The sequence below is a fragment of the Calypte anna genome, chromosome 3 (genome assembly GCF_003957555.1).
Source record: "Calypte anna isolate BGI_N300 chromosome 3, bCalAnn1_v1.p, whole genome shotgun sequence".
Classification (NCBI taxonomy): Eukaryota; Metazoa; Chordata; class Aves; order Apodiformes; family Trochilidae; genus Calypte; species Calypte anna.
This window is the reverse complement of record NC_044246.1, coordinates 41,597,966-41,619,021: the sequence shown is the minus strand read 5'-3', so window position 1 is coordinate 41,619,021 and position 21,056 is coordinate 41,597,966. Positions and strand designations below refer to the sequence as shown.

Below are 21,056 nucleotides of genomic sequence, written 5' to 3'. Positions count from 1 at the left end.
GGCAGGCGCCCAAGGGAGCAGGCACAGGCCTAGCTGGTAGCAACACTCAAAAAAAAGGGACCCCCCAGCAACGGAGCGGCGCCCTGAAGCAAGATTCCCAGCAAAGCCTTCCCCTTTGCATGCTCTCAACACCTCCCCCGACTTGAGGAACGCCGCAGCGCGGCCACAGCAGCTGCCGCCCTCGCCCCGCCGCCATTTTGTCCTCCCTCCCTCCCCCGCCTCGCTCGCTGACTTCACGGCCTGGCCCCGCCCCCCCGCGAGGGCGGTGCCTCGGCGCGGCGGGTGCCCGGATGTGGGTGGCTCCGCCCCCGCTGCCGAGCGTTATCGCCGCTCGCGCCCCATCCCTCCCTCGCTCTCTCGCTCGCGGTGCGCCGTTGCGGGTCAGCGCGAGCCACTGCCGCAGTGAGGGAACCGCAGCCCAGGCCGGAGCCGGAGGTCAGCTGAGGGGCCCGAGGCGCGGCGGCGGCGACGCCGAACAAGCACATCGAAACCGGGGGCTCGGTGGATTCAGCTGCGGGAGAGACGCCTGACGCCCACCCGCCGCCATGGTGAGGACCCTCCCTCCTTCGCTACCCCTCCCCGCGGAGCCCCTCGCTCTCGCCTCGCCGGAATATTCCAGACCGGGCCGGGGTGGGGTGTGGTGTAGTGTGGGGAGGCGAGGCGAGGCAACAGCCCCGCGGCCCGGCCCGACCGCCGCTCCGCCTCGCTGCTGCTGCCCTGCCTCTGACCCATCTCCTCCGCCTCCCGCCCCCGAGCCGTCCACGTCTTCCCGCGGGCGAGTGCCTCGCCGGGTTTCCCCCTCCCTCCGGGCTGCCTCTATGGCCTCCCTGGGGGCGGGCACGTCCCCCCGCTTCCCCTCCGCCGCCCACGGCCGCCGCCTCGCCCCCGTGCGCCCCGCTGCCTCTCCGCCTACTCCCTCCGCCGTCGACGCTCATCGAGCTCGGGCCTTCCCTTCCCCCCCTCCCGCCTCGCTCTCTCGCACCCCCTCACCTCACCCCCGCTTCCCCTCCCCTCTTTCCCCTTAGTCCGGGGGTTCGCGTCCCCCAGCCTGCGCTTCATCTGTTTTCCAGATGTATCAGCAGCGCCCTAAGCAAGCCTGGCATTTTGGTAGCGATGTCTTGTGGGGGTTGTTTTGCAATCTCAATAGGGTTCCCCCCGCGCCCGCCCTTGGTGCAGCAGCTTTTTTCTGTTCATGTGCAGACCGGAAAGCTATAATGCACGTAGCCCATGGTAGGGAGACAGGGCTAGATAGCGTGTATTTCAAATGGTCGGTGTTTAGAAAACTGACACTTCGAATATGATAGGCATGTGCGTTCTGAGAGTGCTGGGAAAAGGTATGCTCTATGTCCAGGTGTGTATTCGAGTTGCTCTGTTTTTTAAATCGTGACGATTTAGATTTCCCTTGTACCGCCGTAAAATTAACCCGGAGATACAGTATGGAGTCCTGTAGTATTTTACGTCGACAGTAGGGGTGTGTCCTGCTTCTCATCGCTGCCAAGGAATCAACGCCCTTTTTTAATAAACATTTATTTTAGCCTGAAATATCCAGTACCCTGTCTGCAGGAAGATTCTGGTAATATTTTGGTTTTACAGCTAAAGAAATACAAGTGTTTGAAACTTTTTTGTTCTTAACCCTTTAAGACAAAGGTAGTAAACTGTTCATCACATTTCACATTAGACCTTACAGGGTCTGGCAGTCAAAAATGGGTTGCCTTTTGTTTTTAGGTAGGATATTGCAATTGTTCTTTCAAAAAATAAAGCAGAAAAATAGCAGAAACTTATGTGCCGTGCCCAGACCGTCTTTTTGTGTACACTTTAATGTCAGTTGTGCCTTTGAAGAAATATTTTTAAATATATAAAGGTTTGGTTTCATCTGAGGGCTAAACCAGTGTGTTCACTGAATGCCTTCACAAAGTCTTGGAGTACATGAAGACTGAGAAAAGAAGGCTCATATTTTTAGAATAAGGTACTAATGAAGTAAAAACATTAAAAGTTATTATTAGAAACTATGCCATGGTTGCAATGCTGTTGTTAATATATATATGACCAGTGATCATCTTCCACACAGTAGTTGTGTTCATACTGCCATTAGTTTGGTCCTCTGTGAAATACTTTTTTGAAGACTTGCCTGATGAGATGCACTAACATACAGAAAAGGAAAGAAAATGTTACTTAATCATGATGCCAGTGTGTGTTGCAGTGACCTATAATGAAGCTGACTTTCACATATGCTTAACTTTGATTATTTTTTCCCTCGATTTCATTGTAGCTAAAGCTGTTCTAGCATCTTTTGATGGTTTAATCATGTAGATTATTACTTAGTGACTTCTTGAACAGTATTTGCATATGATCGGTTCCAATGTGTAAATGCAGATGCTGGGGAAAAAATATGCTGGATATTATCTTGATCAGAGAAGCTGTTCAGTTGCTCACATCAGCAATTACACCATCAGGAGGATTTTAACTATAGCTATCTCAGTATGCTGGTTTTGATAACACCTGATCTTAGATGCTTTGTAGTCTGAAAACCAAGCTAAAACTAAACAGCTGCTGAATACTTAAAAAAATACTTCATCTGCCATTCTTTTTATTGTTGTTATACTGTGGATATTTTCATGGAAAGTTCCCTTTTAATGAAGGAATAGATGTTGTTTCAACCTTTACTTTATTAGAATAGACCAATTTCTTGTTGGAGTTTTGAGCAACATTTCTTCTGTGTTTTTAGGAGACCAGAGAGTTCACATGTAGTAGGTATCTTAAGAGAAAACACAAACATCTAGTGACTCAAAAGATTGTTGTTCTTGATGTTTTGATAGAGCAGGTTCTAAAATAATCTGTTGGACAGAGCATAAGATGATGGGTCTATTACATAATGCTATAAGTAATGTTGATTATGCTATTTCTGTCAGAGTTGACTTAGCAAGACTTTTCTATAAGCAGTATTTTCTAGGAAAAGGTAAATAGCACAGAGAGTTGCTATTAACTACTCTTGGTTTTGGATAGATACATTCTGTTCCCTTGGGATGGTCTGCATTCTGGTTCACATCTGGCTCTTGAAATTTATAGTTATAGGACAGAAGACACAGGAGTTGTCCAAACCTCCTTAGGTAGTGCATCCATCTTATCAGCTAGACACTGCTTAGTTGTTTTGATTCACTTGAATAATGATGCTTCTGGTGCAATTTCTCCAGCTGTAACTGATATACCAGTGTTTCTGTGAAGCTAAGAACCACCAAAACATTTTTTGGAATAAAACAAAAAACCTTGGAAGACCATCTCAAATCATTGTTTCCTGTTTAGCAGGAAGAGTATAAGTTGGTTCTTAACTGAATAAAAACCTAATTATTATATTACCAAATCATAATTTCACTGCTGTTATTACAAATTTCTGAATAGTCGGTTGAGTTTTGTGGCAGGACCTGAGAAGCATGCACAGGGTCTACCTTGGCTCTTGCAGCCTACTGATGGTCTTCTGCCACAGGTGCAGTAACTAGTCTAGGATTCAAACTGTGAAGCTCATATGTAGGTATGGGTTATTTAAGCCAGTTTGTTTAATAATATTTTATTTAGGAAGTAATTTTCAGAGGCATAGTTTAAAGGCCAATTTGGGTATGCAAGTTTACTTAACTCTGATCTACAAAGGAAGACATACTGTTCATGGAAAAAGGAAAGAGTTTTTTTTTCTTAAAAGTAATTATACCATTTTCACTTTTTCTGTGGTAGATAGTAGAATTCTTGCAGCTGGGTGTTGCATCAGTGCTTACCTGGCAGGGCTGTGGAAGGAATAGCTTTTTCAATAAGAATTATGCCTTGTGGTGTTCTCCTACTGTAATTTTTAATATACACTTGGACAAGATTTTTCAACATTGCTTTTACTTCTATTGAAAGAATTATTTTGGTTTCCTTCACCTTTTAGTTCCTCTGTTTAACTAAGTTTTATTAAAATTGTGTTTTCCTAAAATATTTTAAGACTGAATGATAGTTTAGCATGAAACTTTTGAGGCTTCAGTTTAGTTGTATGAAATGGTTACCAAATACTGTGTTCGTAGGAAAAACTTTCTTGTAATTTGAGCTAATATATGATGGCTCGAAAGCAATTTGTTCTTGATTTTCTTGCCCTTCCTTTTCCCTTCCAATCCTGTTCTCCCGCCTCCAGTTAGTATCATTTGTGAACCCCTAATTGGGAGAAAAATTACACTGCACAGCTCTTTGCTGATTAGCAGCCAGTTTTCCATGTTTTCCATCCTTTCTTCTTCTGGCCTATTATGTTTTTCTCTGTTCCTAAGCTTGTTTATTCGTGTGTGTTCCCTGCAGAAAGATCACAGGGGCAGGGGGGGGGGCTGGCTGTTCCTATGCTTCCTACGTGCTAGTTCTTTGCCAGAATCATCGTCAGATACAGGGAAGGTGCTACTGGTTGATGGCCTTGTCACAATCAAACTCCTCTGCTTCTGGAGAAGCGAGCGTTGCAAGGATGGGGGAGTAAAGATTAAGTGATGGGGAAGGAATGATGAGAGGCATGGATCTATATCAAAAGAGAGTGAAAAGTGCTTCTGCTTAAAGGTTATGCAGTTGGAACCCTCTGAGCAGGATATTGTAAGAAAATAAGTATCTTGTTTTCCTTGCATGTCCCTGTTAATTATAACCAAAAAAGTTTGAACTCCTGAATCTCTTAAAACTTTTACTGGCTGACTTAATTATATAAATTACTTTAACATTTTCTTTCTTTTGCGAAGACCATAAGAGCTTATCTTGCTGTGCTCTTTTGAAGCTAGTAAATATTGTCCTTGTTCTACAAATTAAATGGGTTGAGGTCATAGCATGTTAAGAATTTACCCAAGGCCCTGTTTATTGTTTAGAAGTTAACATTAATATGTGGTGTCGGAAACATATAACGTAGTTGTAGCTCTGAAAATAAGCCTAAATAAAATTAAATGCCATCAATTTTGAGGTCTTGGTGCTGATAAATCTCTGGAGTTAGAACACAGCCGCTAGAGAATATGCTGCACACTTTCCATTTAGCTTAAGGCATGTGATGGTGTGCAGCGGTTAAAAGCTTGGTTATACACTGCCTTCTGTCAGTGTCTCTGTAGCATTGTGTTAGCCACTTAAAGTGACTTGTTTTGGATAGCAGACCTGGAAATGAGCCTTTTATATCCTATAAAAGCTATTCAGTTTCTTAGATGTCAGTGGCCTAAAGTAACCTTGACACTAGCAGTTTTGGAAAGATCTGCTATAACAGATGCATTAAAGTGCTTAATGAACTGAGGAAAACTTGGATATGGACCATTGTTTAATCAGGAATGGATAGGTCTTTAAGGGTACCAGATCAAGTATTTTGAAATGTTTTTAGTACTGTTTCCCCACATCAGTGATCATGGAGCATAAATTACTTGAAATTCATAATTTTGTAATGATTTAAGTACAAGACTGGAAGCAAGATATCTTGCTTGACATATGAAGTAGCTAGATTATTTTGTCACCATTTGAAATACTGAATATACAGAAGTTTAAGCAAGTTCAAACTATGGCTTGAAACTATTCAAATCTGATATAATTTGAATGACAAAAGTATGGGTTTATTTTTTTAAGTTTCAAGTGTGTCTAAGAATAAAACACGTCCTTTAAATGAAGCAATTTTGGAGTGAAAGTACTTTTAAATACAAAAATTTAATCTTGTTGTTTTATGTAGCTTTCTAAATGTGTAAGCTGAAAATTTTGATTTTGTAACTATACTTTATTAAGTCTTTTCCACATACAAAAAAAAAATGTTGCTTTTAGATTGTACCTAGCTCAGACACCAACATATTGTTACTTTAACTTCTTGGAAAAAGCCAGGTAGATGGTTCAGAACAGTCTGGAGACTATGTCTGACTCGCTGGTAACTTGCCAGTGAGTTGGCTCTGCTATTGATACTGTGTTTCACAGATCGGGAAGAATCACTAGCGATATAAATAATAAAGCTTAACTGTATTAAAGAAGTCTTAGAAACCCTTTAAATGCTTTGGATTAAAATACTGCTTGTGAACCACGAATAAAAATCTCGGCTTCTAAGCTGTAAACAGGTTGTGCCAGTTATTACACTCAGGTGAATATTTGTGAAGTCTGTGATGGATATTTTTAAGCAAGCTGTTTAGGCAAAGAACCGGAACTCCCCCTGTAAGATGATACTGTGCCTATTTTAAAAAAGCTTATGCAATCAACTTTAAGTTCACAAACAATATAATCAAAGTTAGGCAAAGTAGGAATTAAAAAATGTAGTAAAACTTAAGTCATAATTTGGGGAGGGGTGGGAGAGGGAGGCATGGAGTAAGAGCCCAGAAATGAAGGCCTGGGTTAATACATACCTGTGAAGAAACTCAAGTGCTGCAAAACTGGATTCCTGTGATTCTCACAAGAATTAGTATTATCACTTAGTATTAAGAATTAGTATTATCACACAGTATTAGTATATGATGTGAAACTTCTTTTCTTCCCATGGTTATTTTTGACAAATCTAGAGGGTTTTTACTCTTCATTTTAAGCAGCTGGAAACTTTGGGAAGGAAGATTTCTGCTGCAGTATTTCTTTTTCTGCCTCTTCACCCTTGTCACCTTGTGTACAGCTCCTCTATCAGGTGTGTTGGGATTTTTGTAATAGGTAGTAAAAGACAAAACTGCTGACTGTGTTGGTTCTGAAAAATGTCACCGAAGCTGAAAGAAGGTGCTTGAATTCTCTCTGCTAAATGAGATTGTGGCTAGCAGGGAGGACTTAAAAAGGAGGTTTTTAAATATAAGCTCCATGGAAATGACTTCAAGTGTGATCCTATGAAGGAGAACCTCTCATGTACTTTGTAGGCTTGATGGCTGAACAGCTTTTTCAATGTTGTGTATGTAATGATGTTCCCTTGGAAGTTTAATTTAGTATAGAACCACTGCTTAGCAGGCTTAGCACTTTGGTATCTGAGCAGTCATGGGTCAGTTTTGTTGATAGCACTGAAGGAACATTTCACAGATTCACAGATAAAATCTTGATTGCAAGTAGTCTGTTAAGTCTAGGAAAAAAAGATAAGTAGGAGAAGCTCGAAACAGCAATAACAAAAAAATGCCATGTGAATAAATAAACTTGATTTTTATATTTTACTTTAGTGGAGTGTCTTAGTACTCTAATAACAGTTCTTCATAGGGGTGGAAATTAAAAAAAAAGTTCCCTAATTATTCAGAGTTTCATTTAAAAATTGTTAGGTTTACTGAAGTATCTTATTCAAAATGTGGTTAGTTTATTATGAAGATTAAAGAATTTACATTGGGTATCACTTGTGTTAGTTTACTTCAGACAATGCTTTGAAAAAATAAGACTAGTGACAAATGTAATTTATAAAATTGGAAAGGGTGGTCAGTTTGAGTCATCTGTAGTCTTTAGTGTTAGAGTGCAGCTCTAAAGTTGGTGCAGTGAGTTGGCCAGAGTTCAGTTCTCAAAAAAATTTGGTTTGAGAGGCCTTGAAAAAAATGAACAGTGAGCTAGAAGGTGTCTAAATTCCCTTTCTTGGTGAGAAAGCAATCACACAAGTAAAAGGGATGAAAATTGAGGGGAAGTAAAAGATGGTGGCTTGAGATATAGGCATTGTATATAATGATGTAGTAGTACTGTAATGCTCTATAGTAGGGGGCAGAGCAGCTAAAGATTTCAGAAATATTGGGAAGAGTTGGTTTGAGAGTGTGGATGATTCTTAGCAATAGTTTTTATCTTGCCCAATTTCTCAGAGGTATTGTTTAGTATCTGTACAGTGTCAATGTTTTGTCAAGTCAATCCATGTTACTTAGCATCTCACAGGGAGTGTTTAAAACACTTCAATTAAAAGTGTTCTTTGATTTGCAGTTCATACTACAGACTGATATGAAAATGTATGTGTTAAATGCTGCTTTTAATTTTGCAAGCAGTGTGTTTTTGGAAGTATAATCTAGAGGAGAGATAAGATGAAAAGCAGCAGAAAGATGGTAGCCTGTGGTTCTGTGGGCAGATTGTGTATTCACATATATTTGTGTCAGCCTTCAGGCAATGGATGCAGTTATTTGTACTGTGCCTTGGACTAGGATGACTGACTAGATTCTTGATTGTGAGCTTCAAGAGCAACTGGTAATTATTACTGAAAGTCACTGGGTCTCCTCAGGGGTGCATCTAATTGGCTTACTTTGAGACCTGTGGTTCCTATAAATGCTGGTAATTTTTCTGATGTTGCTTTGGGTGTACTGTTATGTTCACTTTTATGTACATTTACAACTTAAATTGAAATTTATTTGGAGCAGTGTCTTTAACTGCATTGCTAGTTACAATTAAAAAGCTTTGATTTCTGGCAGAACGAAGGAATTTTTTTCCTCAGCAAGTGTTATGACTTTAAAAAAATAATAATACTAACATCTGTAAGTAAATGAGATTTTTTGATAGTTCTTCAAACATTTGACTAGTAGCCTGTAGAAAAAGTGCTAGATATCTGCATTTGCTACATAATATTGAATATTTGCATTCCTGTACATAAATAGAAGAAAAAACTCAGTTCTGAATTTAAGGATTTAATCTGAAATACTCTATTTGTAATTGTATTTTAGTATTACTTTATATAACCAACTTCTGAATGGACATGACCTCAGTGTTACAATTAAAAAACAGTCAGGATTTTCTCCATGGCACAGCTCATATAAAGAAGAAAACTGTTTCAAGACTTTGGAATATTCCATAGCAGTAAAACCTTAATTGAAAGAAGTGTGGGTTTTTTCTGTGTTTTAGAATGTTTTATTTTTCTTTCCTATGATCGGGAAGTTTATGACAATAATTGGAAGACTCTGGAAATTTGCAGTACATCTTTTTCAGAAAATAAATTTTTAATTTGCAGGAAATTGTAGAGGACTGGAAAGTCTAAGTGTTCACTTAGAATGGGAGTTGGTAATGTCTTGAAGACCTGTTAAAAGCTTTGTAAAGTTCTTGATCTTTTTTGTAAAATTCTTGATCTTTTGATTATAATAGTTTTGATTGCTCTGTATGGGATCACAGTGTTGGTAGGGCCTGTTGTCAAACCATATGACTCATCTTTATTAGTTACTGAATTCTTCATGAGTCTTTGAGTGGCATAAACTAAACTACAGCTTGCTAAAATGTCTCATTTTAGTAGCTGACAGCCCTAAGTTCTGATGAACCTTTTTTCTTCGTGGGGTAGGGGGAAAGAATTATTAACATACTAACCAGTTAACGTGATTGTTTCTGCTCTTGACAGTATGTGAAATAAAATCTGATTTTGGAACTATTTTGAACTATGGCCTGAAGTTGCAGCAGGGGAGGTTTAGACGAGATCTGAGAATTTTTTTATTGTGAGGGCAGTTAGGCATTGGAACAGACTGCCCAGGGAGGTGGTGGAATCACTATCCCTGGAATTACTTAAAAAACATGTAGATGAGGCACTTCAGGATATGCTCTAACAGGCACAGTGATACAGATGTTGATAAATACTTCTTGTTTTGTTGAGGGTGCGATGTTGATAATTGGACATGGTGATCTTAGAGGTCTTTTCCAACCATGACAGTTCTGTGATTCCATCTTTTTTTCTCCTTACAGATACAAGTCCTTTACATGGTTCTTTGCCAAATTCTTCACCCACTTCTGTGATAGAGCCTGAATGGTATTTTATTGATTGCCTACTATCCTTTGTAATATTTTTTCCTGTGGGATTTCCATTTTCTCTTGTTGGCCAGTTGTAAGCCACTTGTGTCCCTTTTCTCAAGCTCAGGTTTCCGTGTTTTTCACTATGTAGTATTGAACTGTAAGTTTAAATGGGAAGACTGGTGACAGCATCTACTTCCGCAGCCTTGTCCTGTGCTCTTACATTGTTTGATCAAATGTCACCTATGTGACCTATGTCACTTTCCTGAAAATTTAAGTCCTTGTGGAATTGTATTGCTGATAGTCTCTGAATTGGCAATTGAACTTCCTAGCTCAAGGATGTTCTACTTTTTGTGGTGGTAGACTGTTGTATGCTGTAGAGCTTTCTATACCCTCCAGGCCTCAGATGCATTTAAAAATATCTGTGCAATTGTTCCCAAAGCCATAGTCTTTGCAGTTAACTCATTATTGAATACACTGTTAAAATCTAAAAACTTAGGATAATAATTTTGTAGCAAAAGATGGATCAGTCACATTGTTCTTGAGTATTCCCAACCTATTTAAATAGGCAGTTACATTGAGCTACAGTATAGGTAGGTTTTTCTTATACTAACTAGTGTAATACTGTTACATGATGCAGTATAATCTGGTACTTTCATTTCTAGAATGTATTGTGAGTTTTTTTTTTCCTCTCTACAAATACCACTTACAGCAGTACAGTGAATCTGCTATGTCTAAAGTCCCTGAAAAAGGAAAATGAAGCCTTTTAAATTTGCTTTCTAACTGATACCTATCTCCTGTTCTTCGCTAGCACAAGCCGGTCAACAGTTTGTGATAAGGAAACTTGACCAGATAAGTTGGGAACAACAAATACATTAATTTGTATGTTTGTCAGTTGCTGTCAGAGGATAGCATGCTTCGGTTTACTTCCATTTTTCGTATTTCCTTCAGCCTCATACCTATGTGAGACATACTTGATGAGGCACAAGCAGACCTGTAAGCTATTTCTTGCAAAAGTTACAGAGGGGGTTTGTTTTCTCTACTGAGGATTCTGTGACTACTGTAGCTCCTTCTCTGCTTTTGGAACCCTCTGCAAAGAGAAGTATTATTGTTCCTTGCTAATGCTCATAGCATTGCTAAGGAGAAATAGTGTGAAACTGTTCTCTAATGATTATTAGTTTTCTGCCTGCCTGTAGAGTTATGGCTTTCAGTGTTTTATCTTCTAGGTACAAGAAAGATCAGGAACTTCAGAAGACAGAGCCCCACCCATGGTTTTATTCACTTCTTTGCATTTAGGATGTCACAAGTTTTATTTTTAAGAGGCTAAGTGTTTGATTTTTCACATGTTGACAACACTTGCCTTTAGCTTTTTTTAAAATTTCTCTAAAAATAAATTTAAATTTGCAAGCATGGTAACAAGTACTATACCTTGAAGTGGCAGTAATTTCTACAACATACTAAACAATGTTTGAAAAACCTATACAGATAAAAGAGTCTACTTTTCATACCACTCATCAATCCAGTGGCATGCATACTAGATTGGAAATATTATAGAGAATATAACATTTTTTGGAGGGAGATATTAAACTGCCAATTGCCAGAGTTTTTACTGGGATTGTGCTAGAGAGCTGTTGGAAGTTACCTAGTTCTTTTTGGCTTTAAGTACCTGGAAGTGCTGAAAATTAAAGTGGTATAATTGAAAGGCTCATGAGACTATATATATAGCAAATCATATTTCAGTATGGCTTTAGGTCAAATTAATATCTTGTAACTCTTCTGTTCCTCTTCTACTTATGTAGGTCAGCCAGTTATTAATTCTCAGTTTTGCTGGACCACTGTTTTATTGATGTGTGTTGGAGTGAAAGTTTTGAATGTTATTTTTCTGGGAAGGTACATCAGACAAAAACTGTTCTGTCATGAGACTATTGCAGGGAAAGGGAGAAGCTGAAAGACCTTTAGTTACCTACTAAATATTGTACCTGTGAAATGGGTGTTCTGACTCTTTGGGGTCATTTTGTGTCTTCAGTTGACAGACCATAAGATGCTAAATAATAGCTGAAGTGTGTAACCTCTCAATTGCTGGTGAAAACTGACTTTATTCATAGTCCCTCCAGGTTCTCAGTGATGCAGTGCTTGCATGCATTGGCTTAATGTTTTGTTTACCATGTTTTGTATATTACTTTATTTTTCAAAAGCAGAACTTATTCTTTCACACGAAGGTGTACACAATTTACTGTTTGTCATTGCTCTGACTTTCTATTTTTATGTCTGCCAGTAAAGGCAAAACATTGTTTTGTTATTCAAATAATTAAATCAGAAAATTGTGAATTGCTGATACCCAATTTATATCTACCATAACACCTAAGGACAAGAGCAACATTTTGTGCCTTGGGTTGTCTGTCTTTAGTATTCCTTAAAGTGTAAGGCGTCTGATTTTGAAGGAATTTGTTGCCCATTTGACACCCTACTTGCTGTCATTTCTTTTTCATTAAGATGTTGATCCTTAACTCCCACGACACCTTGGTCACTTGTTCTAATCTTCAGCATGTTTTATGCTTTCTCCTATATTGTTTATGAGCTTTTGTATCATGTGCTAAAAAAGACAAACAAAAACCAACAAAAACCAATTTTAAAATTGCCTTCTTTAACAAGCCCTCTTCAGCTCCACTTCTATAATGCATGTAGATGTATGTTTGTGGCTTGTTTTTCCTTTTGAATTGTCATTGATAAGCCTGTTACATTGTAATCTTTATCTTCTACCTTGCTTTGTACTTGGATTACAAATTTTCTGGTTGGACAGCATGGTCTTGTGTGGGATTTTGGTTTTTTGTTTTTGTTTCACTAGTGTGGTCTTAGTGTAATGCAGCATCCTGTGGTGGCTTAGTTGGAAAACCAAGCAGTTGCAATTACCCTTAAAGTTGGAAAAGAAGGCTGTTGTGGTCTCAAGTAGCTAAGGGAATTGAATGAGGTTCAATGAAGAGGCTTGTATAAGAAGTTTTGTAGGTGAAACAAATATGTTGACAAATAAATTGGTGCCTTGCAAATTTTTTGTCTTCTCCAGATGCAATGGAGGACCAACCTGTCTCACCACAGAGTTTCTAATATGAATTAATTGCATCAGGAGTTGGATTTGGTTGTGACAGAGTTTGATTGTTCCCTTACTGAAGGTTGAGTTGCTTTAGAATCTTTCTGGGGAACTCCTATTCTTGGCTTTTAAAGAGTTCATTATTCATTTATTCACTTTAAATTACAGGGTCTTGAGAATTTTCAAGAATGATGCAAGCTTTAGAAATGCTAGCTCTGTAGTTATTGCTTAAGTAGACTGGATTGTTGCCCCTCAAGAGTAGTACTTGAACTGCCAAAAGTGAAATTGTCTCATAGCACACAGGGATTCGTACCTTAGCTCATAAAGTTAACACTTTTGATTGTGTGTCTCTCTTTTTCTCTCAAGTTCTATTTGCAGATTGTAGTGCTTAGGCAAGTTTTTGCAATGAGATCTTCTTATTTTGCATAAGAGCTAGTGGTTTCTTGCACATGTAGGGTTTTGCTTATATTCCAGTAAGATTTGCTAGTTTTCTAAGTGCAGCATAACCTTTTCTCTGCCTTGCCTTTTTTAAAAAACTGCACCATGTTAGTCTCTAGCACTGTTAATTATCTCAACCTGATGTTGCAAACTTGGTCAAGGAGGTAATTAAATAGAACAGAAAACTTTAATATTCACATATTACAGAGACAACAGTGGACTTGATTTTAAAGCATTTCAGTTATCCTTTAGGTTTTTATTATGACTACATACTTGTGTAAGAAATCTTCTGGGGATAGACAGGTCTAGAGAATGATATTATCAGTGCTGACCGCATGGTCTGACTTGGATCATTTTTCTCCTCACTTTCTCTAAATTGAGGAAAAGTACTTGGCAATGAAATAGTTGTGCATCTATGATCATGGTTTCTTCTTAAGCAGTTTTACGAACTGGGTTTTTTGGTGTTTTCTACAAGGTCCTTATGTCTTGTTCTGTGTTCAGTGACTGTTTTTTTTAAAGGCACATTTTATCTGCAGATGAGTAAACCCAGTGTTATGTGTACATGTGTGTAGATATGTGATTAAACCAAGTACTTTATTGTACCTTCACGTTCATGGAAGCTTAGATTTTTGTTGAAAACTGAATACTTCAAATTCAAACCACTTCAAGATTTAAAATAAAATGGTTTTATTTTATTTGACTAGATATGTCTTATTTCTGTCTTTCCTTAAATATTAATCAAGCAAAAGGCCATATTAAATAAAGGCTCTCTCATAATCATATTGCTGATCCCTTCAGTTTTCCTGTGAGGTAGAGGCTTTGGCAACAGTAGCTATCTCTAATTTCAGGTTTGCTTCTTCCTGCATTGGTTTAGGGGCTTCCCTGTGATATCCTAGAATAGCTACTTGACTGTGATGGCCTTAAGCCATTAATATGTCATTCTGGAGGAGACCCGTGGACAGTGAAGGAATTAAATAAAGCATAGCCAAAGTGACGGGCCAACTGCCAGCCATAGGACAAGTGGCTTCCCTTAAAATGACTGACAGCTTGAGCAGAGCCATGACTGGATTAGATGGTGACTAAGGAGTAAACTGCAGGCTTTTCTTAAGACTTGTGCAGTCTTTATTGCTTCCTGCATTCTGAGGGAGGATGTGGTACAACTTGATGTACATCTGAGAGGGAAGAGTCTTTTTAATAGTCACTATTTTTATTATGAACACATTTAATAAATGTAGCCAAAAAAGGTTTTTATAATAAGCCTTTTTCATCTTCAAGGTGGTAGAGGGAGTTATAACACTTATTCTGCATAGTTGCAAAGAACAATGCTAGAATGCTGTAACAGCTTTAACCTGACTTGATCTCTGCTGTAATCCCAAATCCGTCAATCCCCTTTGCCTTGGTTCATTATCTCAGATGTCTGCAATTTAAATGCTGTGTTGAAGAATTAGGTATTAATCTTTTTTTGAGTTCCTTCAGTACTGAAGGTCACAGAGTGTTTCCTTTGGAGGCAGGATTAACAAATTGAGGCTATTTTGGGGATAACACATTAAAAACTTAAATTTTCTTCTTCCAAAGGTAAGTTCAAACAAGTTGTGGTTTGGTGTCTTGTTTTATTTTCCAGCAGTGCTGTTTTTTGACTACAAAATGCTTGTAGCCTTCCTTAATATTTGCTGTTGATTAGCATTCAAGTGAGGTATTGAGTTAAAATATTAACAGCAGCTGTGAGATCTTTCCTTTGTACCTTTGTAGTTTCACTTTTGGGTTAAAACCTGAGCAATGATACAAGTTCAGTGGTTTATCAGAATTCTATTACACTTTGCAAGAAATGTAACCAAAAAGTTTGTGCAAAAAGTTACTGTAGTGCCAAGGGATGGTGATAATGCTCATCAGCAGGTATAGGGAAAAGCAATTTATACTATAGTGTGAGAATGGAGACTGTAACCAAAGGTGAAGGTGAAATGAAGAGTATGTTGTTCATCTTAAACAATTAAGTAGACTTGTAAGAGAGATGCTGAGAAGCTGTGGATATATCATGCAAGATAGATATGAAAATGATGATTACCAGAAAATGGAAAATACCTCTGCCACCTCAAAGGAAACAGTAAATTCATTGGACAACAAAGTTTTAACTAAATATAACCAAGATTATTTTTTTTAATCCCATATGAAACTTCTGTTTTCTGTAGCATTTTTAGATTTTTTTTTAAGAGAAGATTATTAGACCTTCTAAAACATTTGACACATCAGTTTTTGTGTTATCTGGACCAATAAAAACTTCTCCGTTTTTCAGTGCTTGTAAAATCACCATTTGGAGAATATTTGTGTATGTGAATAAAAAGTAGAGGAAAACATTTTAGCAGTCCTTAGGCAAATCTGTAGTTGAAAACCATACATTTTTTGTATTAAGGTTCAAGAATTAGATGAGAGCAGTTTCCAGTTTCTTGTTTATTTGTTTCTGGGACATATTTGGCTTAGTGTCTTCAAGATGAGAAACTTCAGTGTAGCTGAGTCAGAAGTTAAAAGTACAGAAGTTCTTAAACTCCTTCACTAGAATTAACCACCTTCCTGCAACTTTTTTCCTCATGCTTTGAGTTTTCCCAGTGACCAACAGTCATAGTCGTGAAAGCAAATGTCTCTCAAAAATGTTTGGAATAAGTTAGAAGGAAACTCAAGTGTGGTTAGTTTTTTTGTTGTTGGTTTTTTGGTTTGGGTTTTTTTTTATTGTTTGGTTAGTTTTTTGGTTGTTTTTGTTGGTTGGCTGGTTTGGGTTTTTTGTTTTCGTTTTTTTTTTAGGGTACATCCTAGAACTTGGTGAATGTTGAATTCATTCTTCTATGTACCTAGGAAACTCTTAAAAGTGCATAGCAAGTACTAACTAAATAATAAAATTTAAAGTCAATACAGAAATTTCTTAGCTTTCTTCTATAGAGGTATCTTGTATTCAGAAGTCTAGGAAAAATGGTGTAATACATTGCTGTAATATGCACCTTATTTCTGGTTGACTAAAGAAATGTTGCATACTCTTCTATAAAAATAGTATTTTCTTTTGCTAATATAACATTGCAAAATGTCTTTGGTAAAGACCATGTTTTGTGTTTCTGTCATGACCTATGCCATTCTGTGGTAGCAGTTCTAGCTGTTGAAGTTTTGTTAATAATAAAAAAAGTCACCAATTTTAATGGAAAGTTTTTTTACTTGAAGAGGAGGAAGAGAGTACAACTCTGAAGTACCATCCGAATTCTTGAGTCCTTAATGTTTGTGCTTTGTGCTGCTTAACCTTGTACCTTTGCTGCTTCTATGTGTTTTATTGCTTGCTCTTTCTTTCCATATATTTCTTCTGTAATCTTATTCTTTTCTGCATACTCTGTAAGAATTCCTTGTTCATTTGTAACCTGTTTAATTCATTTAGTTGTACATGTGGACAGCTGAATGTTCACACCAAAGGGTAAGAAGGTGCCCAGATTTGATGGTCAAAATGCCAGAAGGGAAATGAGATGATTTCTAGCTTTTGGTCCTATATTAGACTTTGAGACAGACAAGATGATGGCTATGAAATATATGACAGGACTCTTCCACAGCTTTGATTACAAAAATGAGTTGGGCATAAGCAGAGCTGATGTTGTGTAGACTCAAGAAGTTGTCCTCTTAGTTGGGTTCAGCTTGGAAGTGTTGTGTCATTGTTTTAGCTTTAGAGGGACAAGGAATTAGGCTGCCCCTCAGAAGAGTGAATTGATTTGTTGGTGGTTGGCAAAATAAAGGAAGATTGGGAAGTGCAGTACAGCGTATTGCTAGAAAAGACTTAATTTTGGAATTTTCTGACTGTGAGGTGGGTGTTGGAATTTGTATGTATGTAGTATCTTCTGTGGGTCATGGTCTTAAAAACTAGGTTGAGTATTTGAAGTCATAAGCCTGAACTTGGTTTTTCTGATTTGTTGACTTCATTTAATTCTTTTGCACTACAGTGTAATGTACAGTGTTGGACTCAGACTCGTATGGTTATAAAAACCTCAGAGGTAGATGTAGTCTCTTAGCATTTGAGTAGAAGTGGTGTGCTAGAGAGCTGTGAATTCCAAAGAGTTTGTTTTTGGAGGAGTTGCAGTCTCAGTGCCTGGAATAATTTTATGCAAAGCAAGTACTTATTAGTTGGTTTGCATAAAACAGTGTGAAAGTCACCAAGTTGTTTAAAGTGCTGATTTCTAAATTTTGGCAGTTTCTCTGCACTGTGATCAGCTTTTAAATTAAGTCCAGTCTTGTTTTCTGTATTATGATATGCCTTTTTTAAGTAGTTTGCTTTTAGTGACTGCAATGAAAAGCCTAGAAGGTGACGTAATTACTTGGAGCAAAGTACAAATGCTAGAATTGCTGTTAGTCTTTATCTGTTACATCACCTTTGCAGGTTTCATTTTGTAGTGTATAAATTAGATATTCCTGTTAAATATACAGGAAGATAGTAGTTGTATTGAATAGTTTGTTTGAGGGCTTTTTGTGTTACCTACTCTGATTTCACGAAAAAAGGCAAAATGTATTTAGCGTTTCTCAGTAGGGTAAATGAACATGTTTTTATTGTTGCTTTTTTTCCCAGTCAAATTCTATTCCTATTTTTCTTAATCCATATTTATTGTGGTATCTGGAAAAACTTTGGCCCTGTCTTCCATCTGTGCTCTGGTAAACTTATTTTTTACTGCAATTGCACCTGGAAATTATTTGGAAATGTACAGATTACAGTATGTGAGATCTTGCATATTTTTCTGACCAGCAGTTAAGAAATTGAAAAAGTGTCTTAAAGCCTCTGGGCTTTATCTGAAATTAATTTTAACAAATATTTAAGCTACTGTGGATGTGTCTATGTGTTGTGTTCTATAAATGGAAAAGCTTTTGCAGCCTCCATAACAAGTACCATCATTTTTAGTTTGTCAACTTTCCTGGTGGTGCTTGGTGAAGAGTACAGTGCCAACCTTTGGCAACCAAAGCTCTAGTAACTTGTTAAAGGCTGTTTAAAAAAATATAAAAATAAACAAAATGAGCTTCTCTTTAACAATCTGGCAGTTCTTCATTGCTAAAGCTCTGAAAATAGCAATGCATGGAAAGTGAGCTGGAAGGAAGAGAAAGAGGAGGAAGACTTCTCTGCAACAGGTAATTTTTATTAATTTTGGTGCTATGGAGAATAATGAGAAAAGCATTTTGTGTGTTAATGGAAGAGAAGGGGAGGGTTCTTTTTAGTTGGCTGTCTTTAATTTAAAACTGAGTGCCAGCCTCTGCACTTTTTGCCAGCCTCTCTTTCCTTTTAACATTTGCATTCTTTTCTTGTAATAGTGGATGATGTAAAGCTTTTTGTTTAACTTGAGAATTGAAGTTGTTTAACTCCCTAATCCTCTAGTTCTGACCCTCATCACATGGCTTAGTTAACTGCTCCACTTGCATACTGTACTTTCTATCTTGTGATGACAAAGGTAATAATTAACATGGAAGGTGCAGAAGCAAATGCAGGCAACACCATGTAGTGTGTTGACAGTACCCCATGTGGTACTTGCACATCAAGAATATGAGTGCAGGAACATCAGTAATTTTCCATTTCTGTGGAAAGCTTTGGTGCCTGGGTGTAACAGTCAACTCCAGTGTCAAGCAGTTTGCACATTTAAGGCCACTTAGAGCAAGGATGAGCTTCTACACTTCTTTGCATGTTGCTCCAGAAATGATAGTAAATCTTGGACAACTTTAGTACAAGCACTAAACAGATCTTAGGGACTCACTTTTGCCGCTTATTGGATTAATGCATTATTCGTCTATGGAAACAAATAACAAGCTTTAAAACAAAACAAGCTAACTTTTAAACTGTTCCAGGAGATAATTTTTTTTGTAGTCACTCACATAGTACCTCTGAGAATTAAATTTCAGGTGAATCTGAAGCTGACATTGTGGCTTGCTGGCCTTTAAACAGATTTTTCTGCTTTTATAATAAACAGAAAACTAATTGAAGGCTGACACTATAATTTAAGTCTGAACTATTTACAAGATGTACATCACTCAGAAAAGTAACATACAATTAAACAGATCTAGAAAGTGTATGCTCAAGAGCTGTTTTCAGTGTGATGTCTGTGTGCAAGGTGCTTTGCATAGACAACATCAGCTAACGATTTAGCTTCTGTTGCTAATTTTGCTGGCTGCTAATTTCCTTTTTCATTTTCTATCTACAGGTCTCATGTCTTTCACTAAGAGGAAACTTGTCAAGATACTGCCCTTATGTTGGAGAAGCACGTACAAAACTCTTTAAAAAGAGAGAGTGATTAGTATTTGAAATAACTGAAGCACATTTTTTTTGGATAATCTACAGAAGAACTAAGGGCATTAATAGGTTACTCTTAATCAGTAAAAAGGCACAGCTGTCAAAAGGAGAAAAGGAAAATAATTTGTGGAGGATAAAATTGCAAAATACATTTTTATTCTTAAAGGAACAAACTGCATGTCCTATGAACTTCTGAAATATTTCAGTGACAAGTTTTGACTAATCTCTGAACTGATATGTCTGCAATATTCAGAATTTGGTCAGCTTTCTGTCAGTAGACTATGGACTGTTCCTTGTTCTCTAATCATTTCTGTCTATAAGTCATAGTTTTGCTATTGTTTAACTCAGGAACGAACTTGTAGGGATATAACAGCATTAATAAAATTTTGAAGATGATCCTAAAAGCATATGGCTTTTCAAAGTATCCATAGTATTCCATCCCCTTGTTCTATGTGTGTAACTGGAGACAAAAAAAGTTAAACTCCAGTGGTATGGTAGCATTACCCAGATGCAGCTGAGGAAAGCATGTTTTATACTAGGCATATGTTCCAAGTAAATCCCTCATGGAGTGTTGATGCTGTAGAAGCTTCATTTTTCAACAAACCATGTGTCACTTGTTTCAAATGTGCTAATTGTGTGTACATGAGAGGATAGTCTCACTTCATGTGAGGTATGCTCAATGTATATCTGGCAGGAAATATGAGGGATTTTTCAAATTGGCAATCTTGAGACTTGAATCACATCTGTTTGTATAAATGAACTTCTCTGCATGAGAGATTAGATAGCAGATGCTGTTTATAGGTTTTATTTGTAAAACAAGTGAGTACATGTCTTTTTTTAACTTTATAAAATACATGTCAATTCAGTGTTATTTTGCTGAATAAGATTCATGATTATGATGCAAAATTTTCTGTTCAGAAAGCATTCTTTGGAATGCTACCTGATACTAAACTTTGGTAGTTCTTTGCATTAAACCTGCATTAGATAACATTGTGTACCTGATTTTTTGCCTTTCCCAAAAGAGCTCATTTGATACTTTATGAAGTCTCATAGCTGTGCATCCCTTCCTGTTTTTTTTTTCCATAGCACATCAGTGTGGATGTAGCTAGACCTTCCACTACCTACCAATTCTTAAACAGCAAGAAAATATTTGACCTATTTAGCACTCATGTTTCAGGGCACGTATTATCTCATACAGCATGTACACTTACTGAATGTATTGGAGAAAAAATAAGTGACCTTCTTTTACTGCTGTTCAGAATACGATGAAAAATACCTGCCCCAGGACCAAATAAGTAATCTTCACTTCATTGGACAAAGTCTTTGTTACATAGGAACATCTTTGTGTTTGTTCAGGTCACAGCTGTGCAAACCAGAATCTTGGCATAAGTAGCTTGAACCTTTATTAGGGGGGCAGAGGAAGGAAAACTTTGAAATTTAGTAGACTTGTGGATTCTGCTTTGAAGATGAACACTCAGCACATCAATAGCAGGTAACTACTTTTTAAAATACTTTTTTAAAATGCTATGTAGCAAATATTGAATAATAATGTAATCGTTAAATTGTCACTTACTAGATTTTTCTAATGTTTTGTAGGTATCCAAATTCCAGTCCTGGATAGGT

General features: G+C 37.6%; 1 protein-coding gene across 3 annotated transcripts in view; it reads left to right on the top strand.

Moving 5' to 3' along the window:
- The first annotated feature begins 257 nt into the window (after positions 1-257).
- Positions 258-21,056, top strand: part of PPP3R1 (protein phosphatase 3 regulatory subunit B, alpha) — a 43,395-nt gene continuing 22,596 nt past the window's right edge. The window contains exons 1-3 of one of the 3 annotated variants that reach the window (XM_030446698.1): positions 305-548; positions 20,790-20,925; positions 21,030-21,054. Coding sequence is in view for 2 of the 3 variants with exons in the window: in XM_030446696.1 (XP_030302556.1) it covers positions 546-548 (3 nt within the window). In the remaining variant the exon portion in view is untranslated. Of the gene's footprint in view, positions 549-4,149; positions 4,156-11,315; positions 11,318-20,789; positions 20,926-21,029; positions 21,055-21,056 lie in introns of those variants that run through there. The other 2 variants (XM_030446697.1, XM_030446696.1) reach the window with 2 other exon arrangements.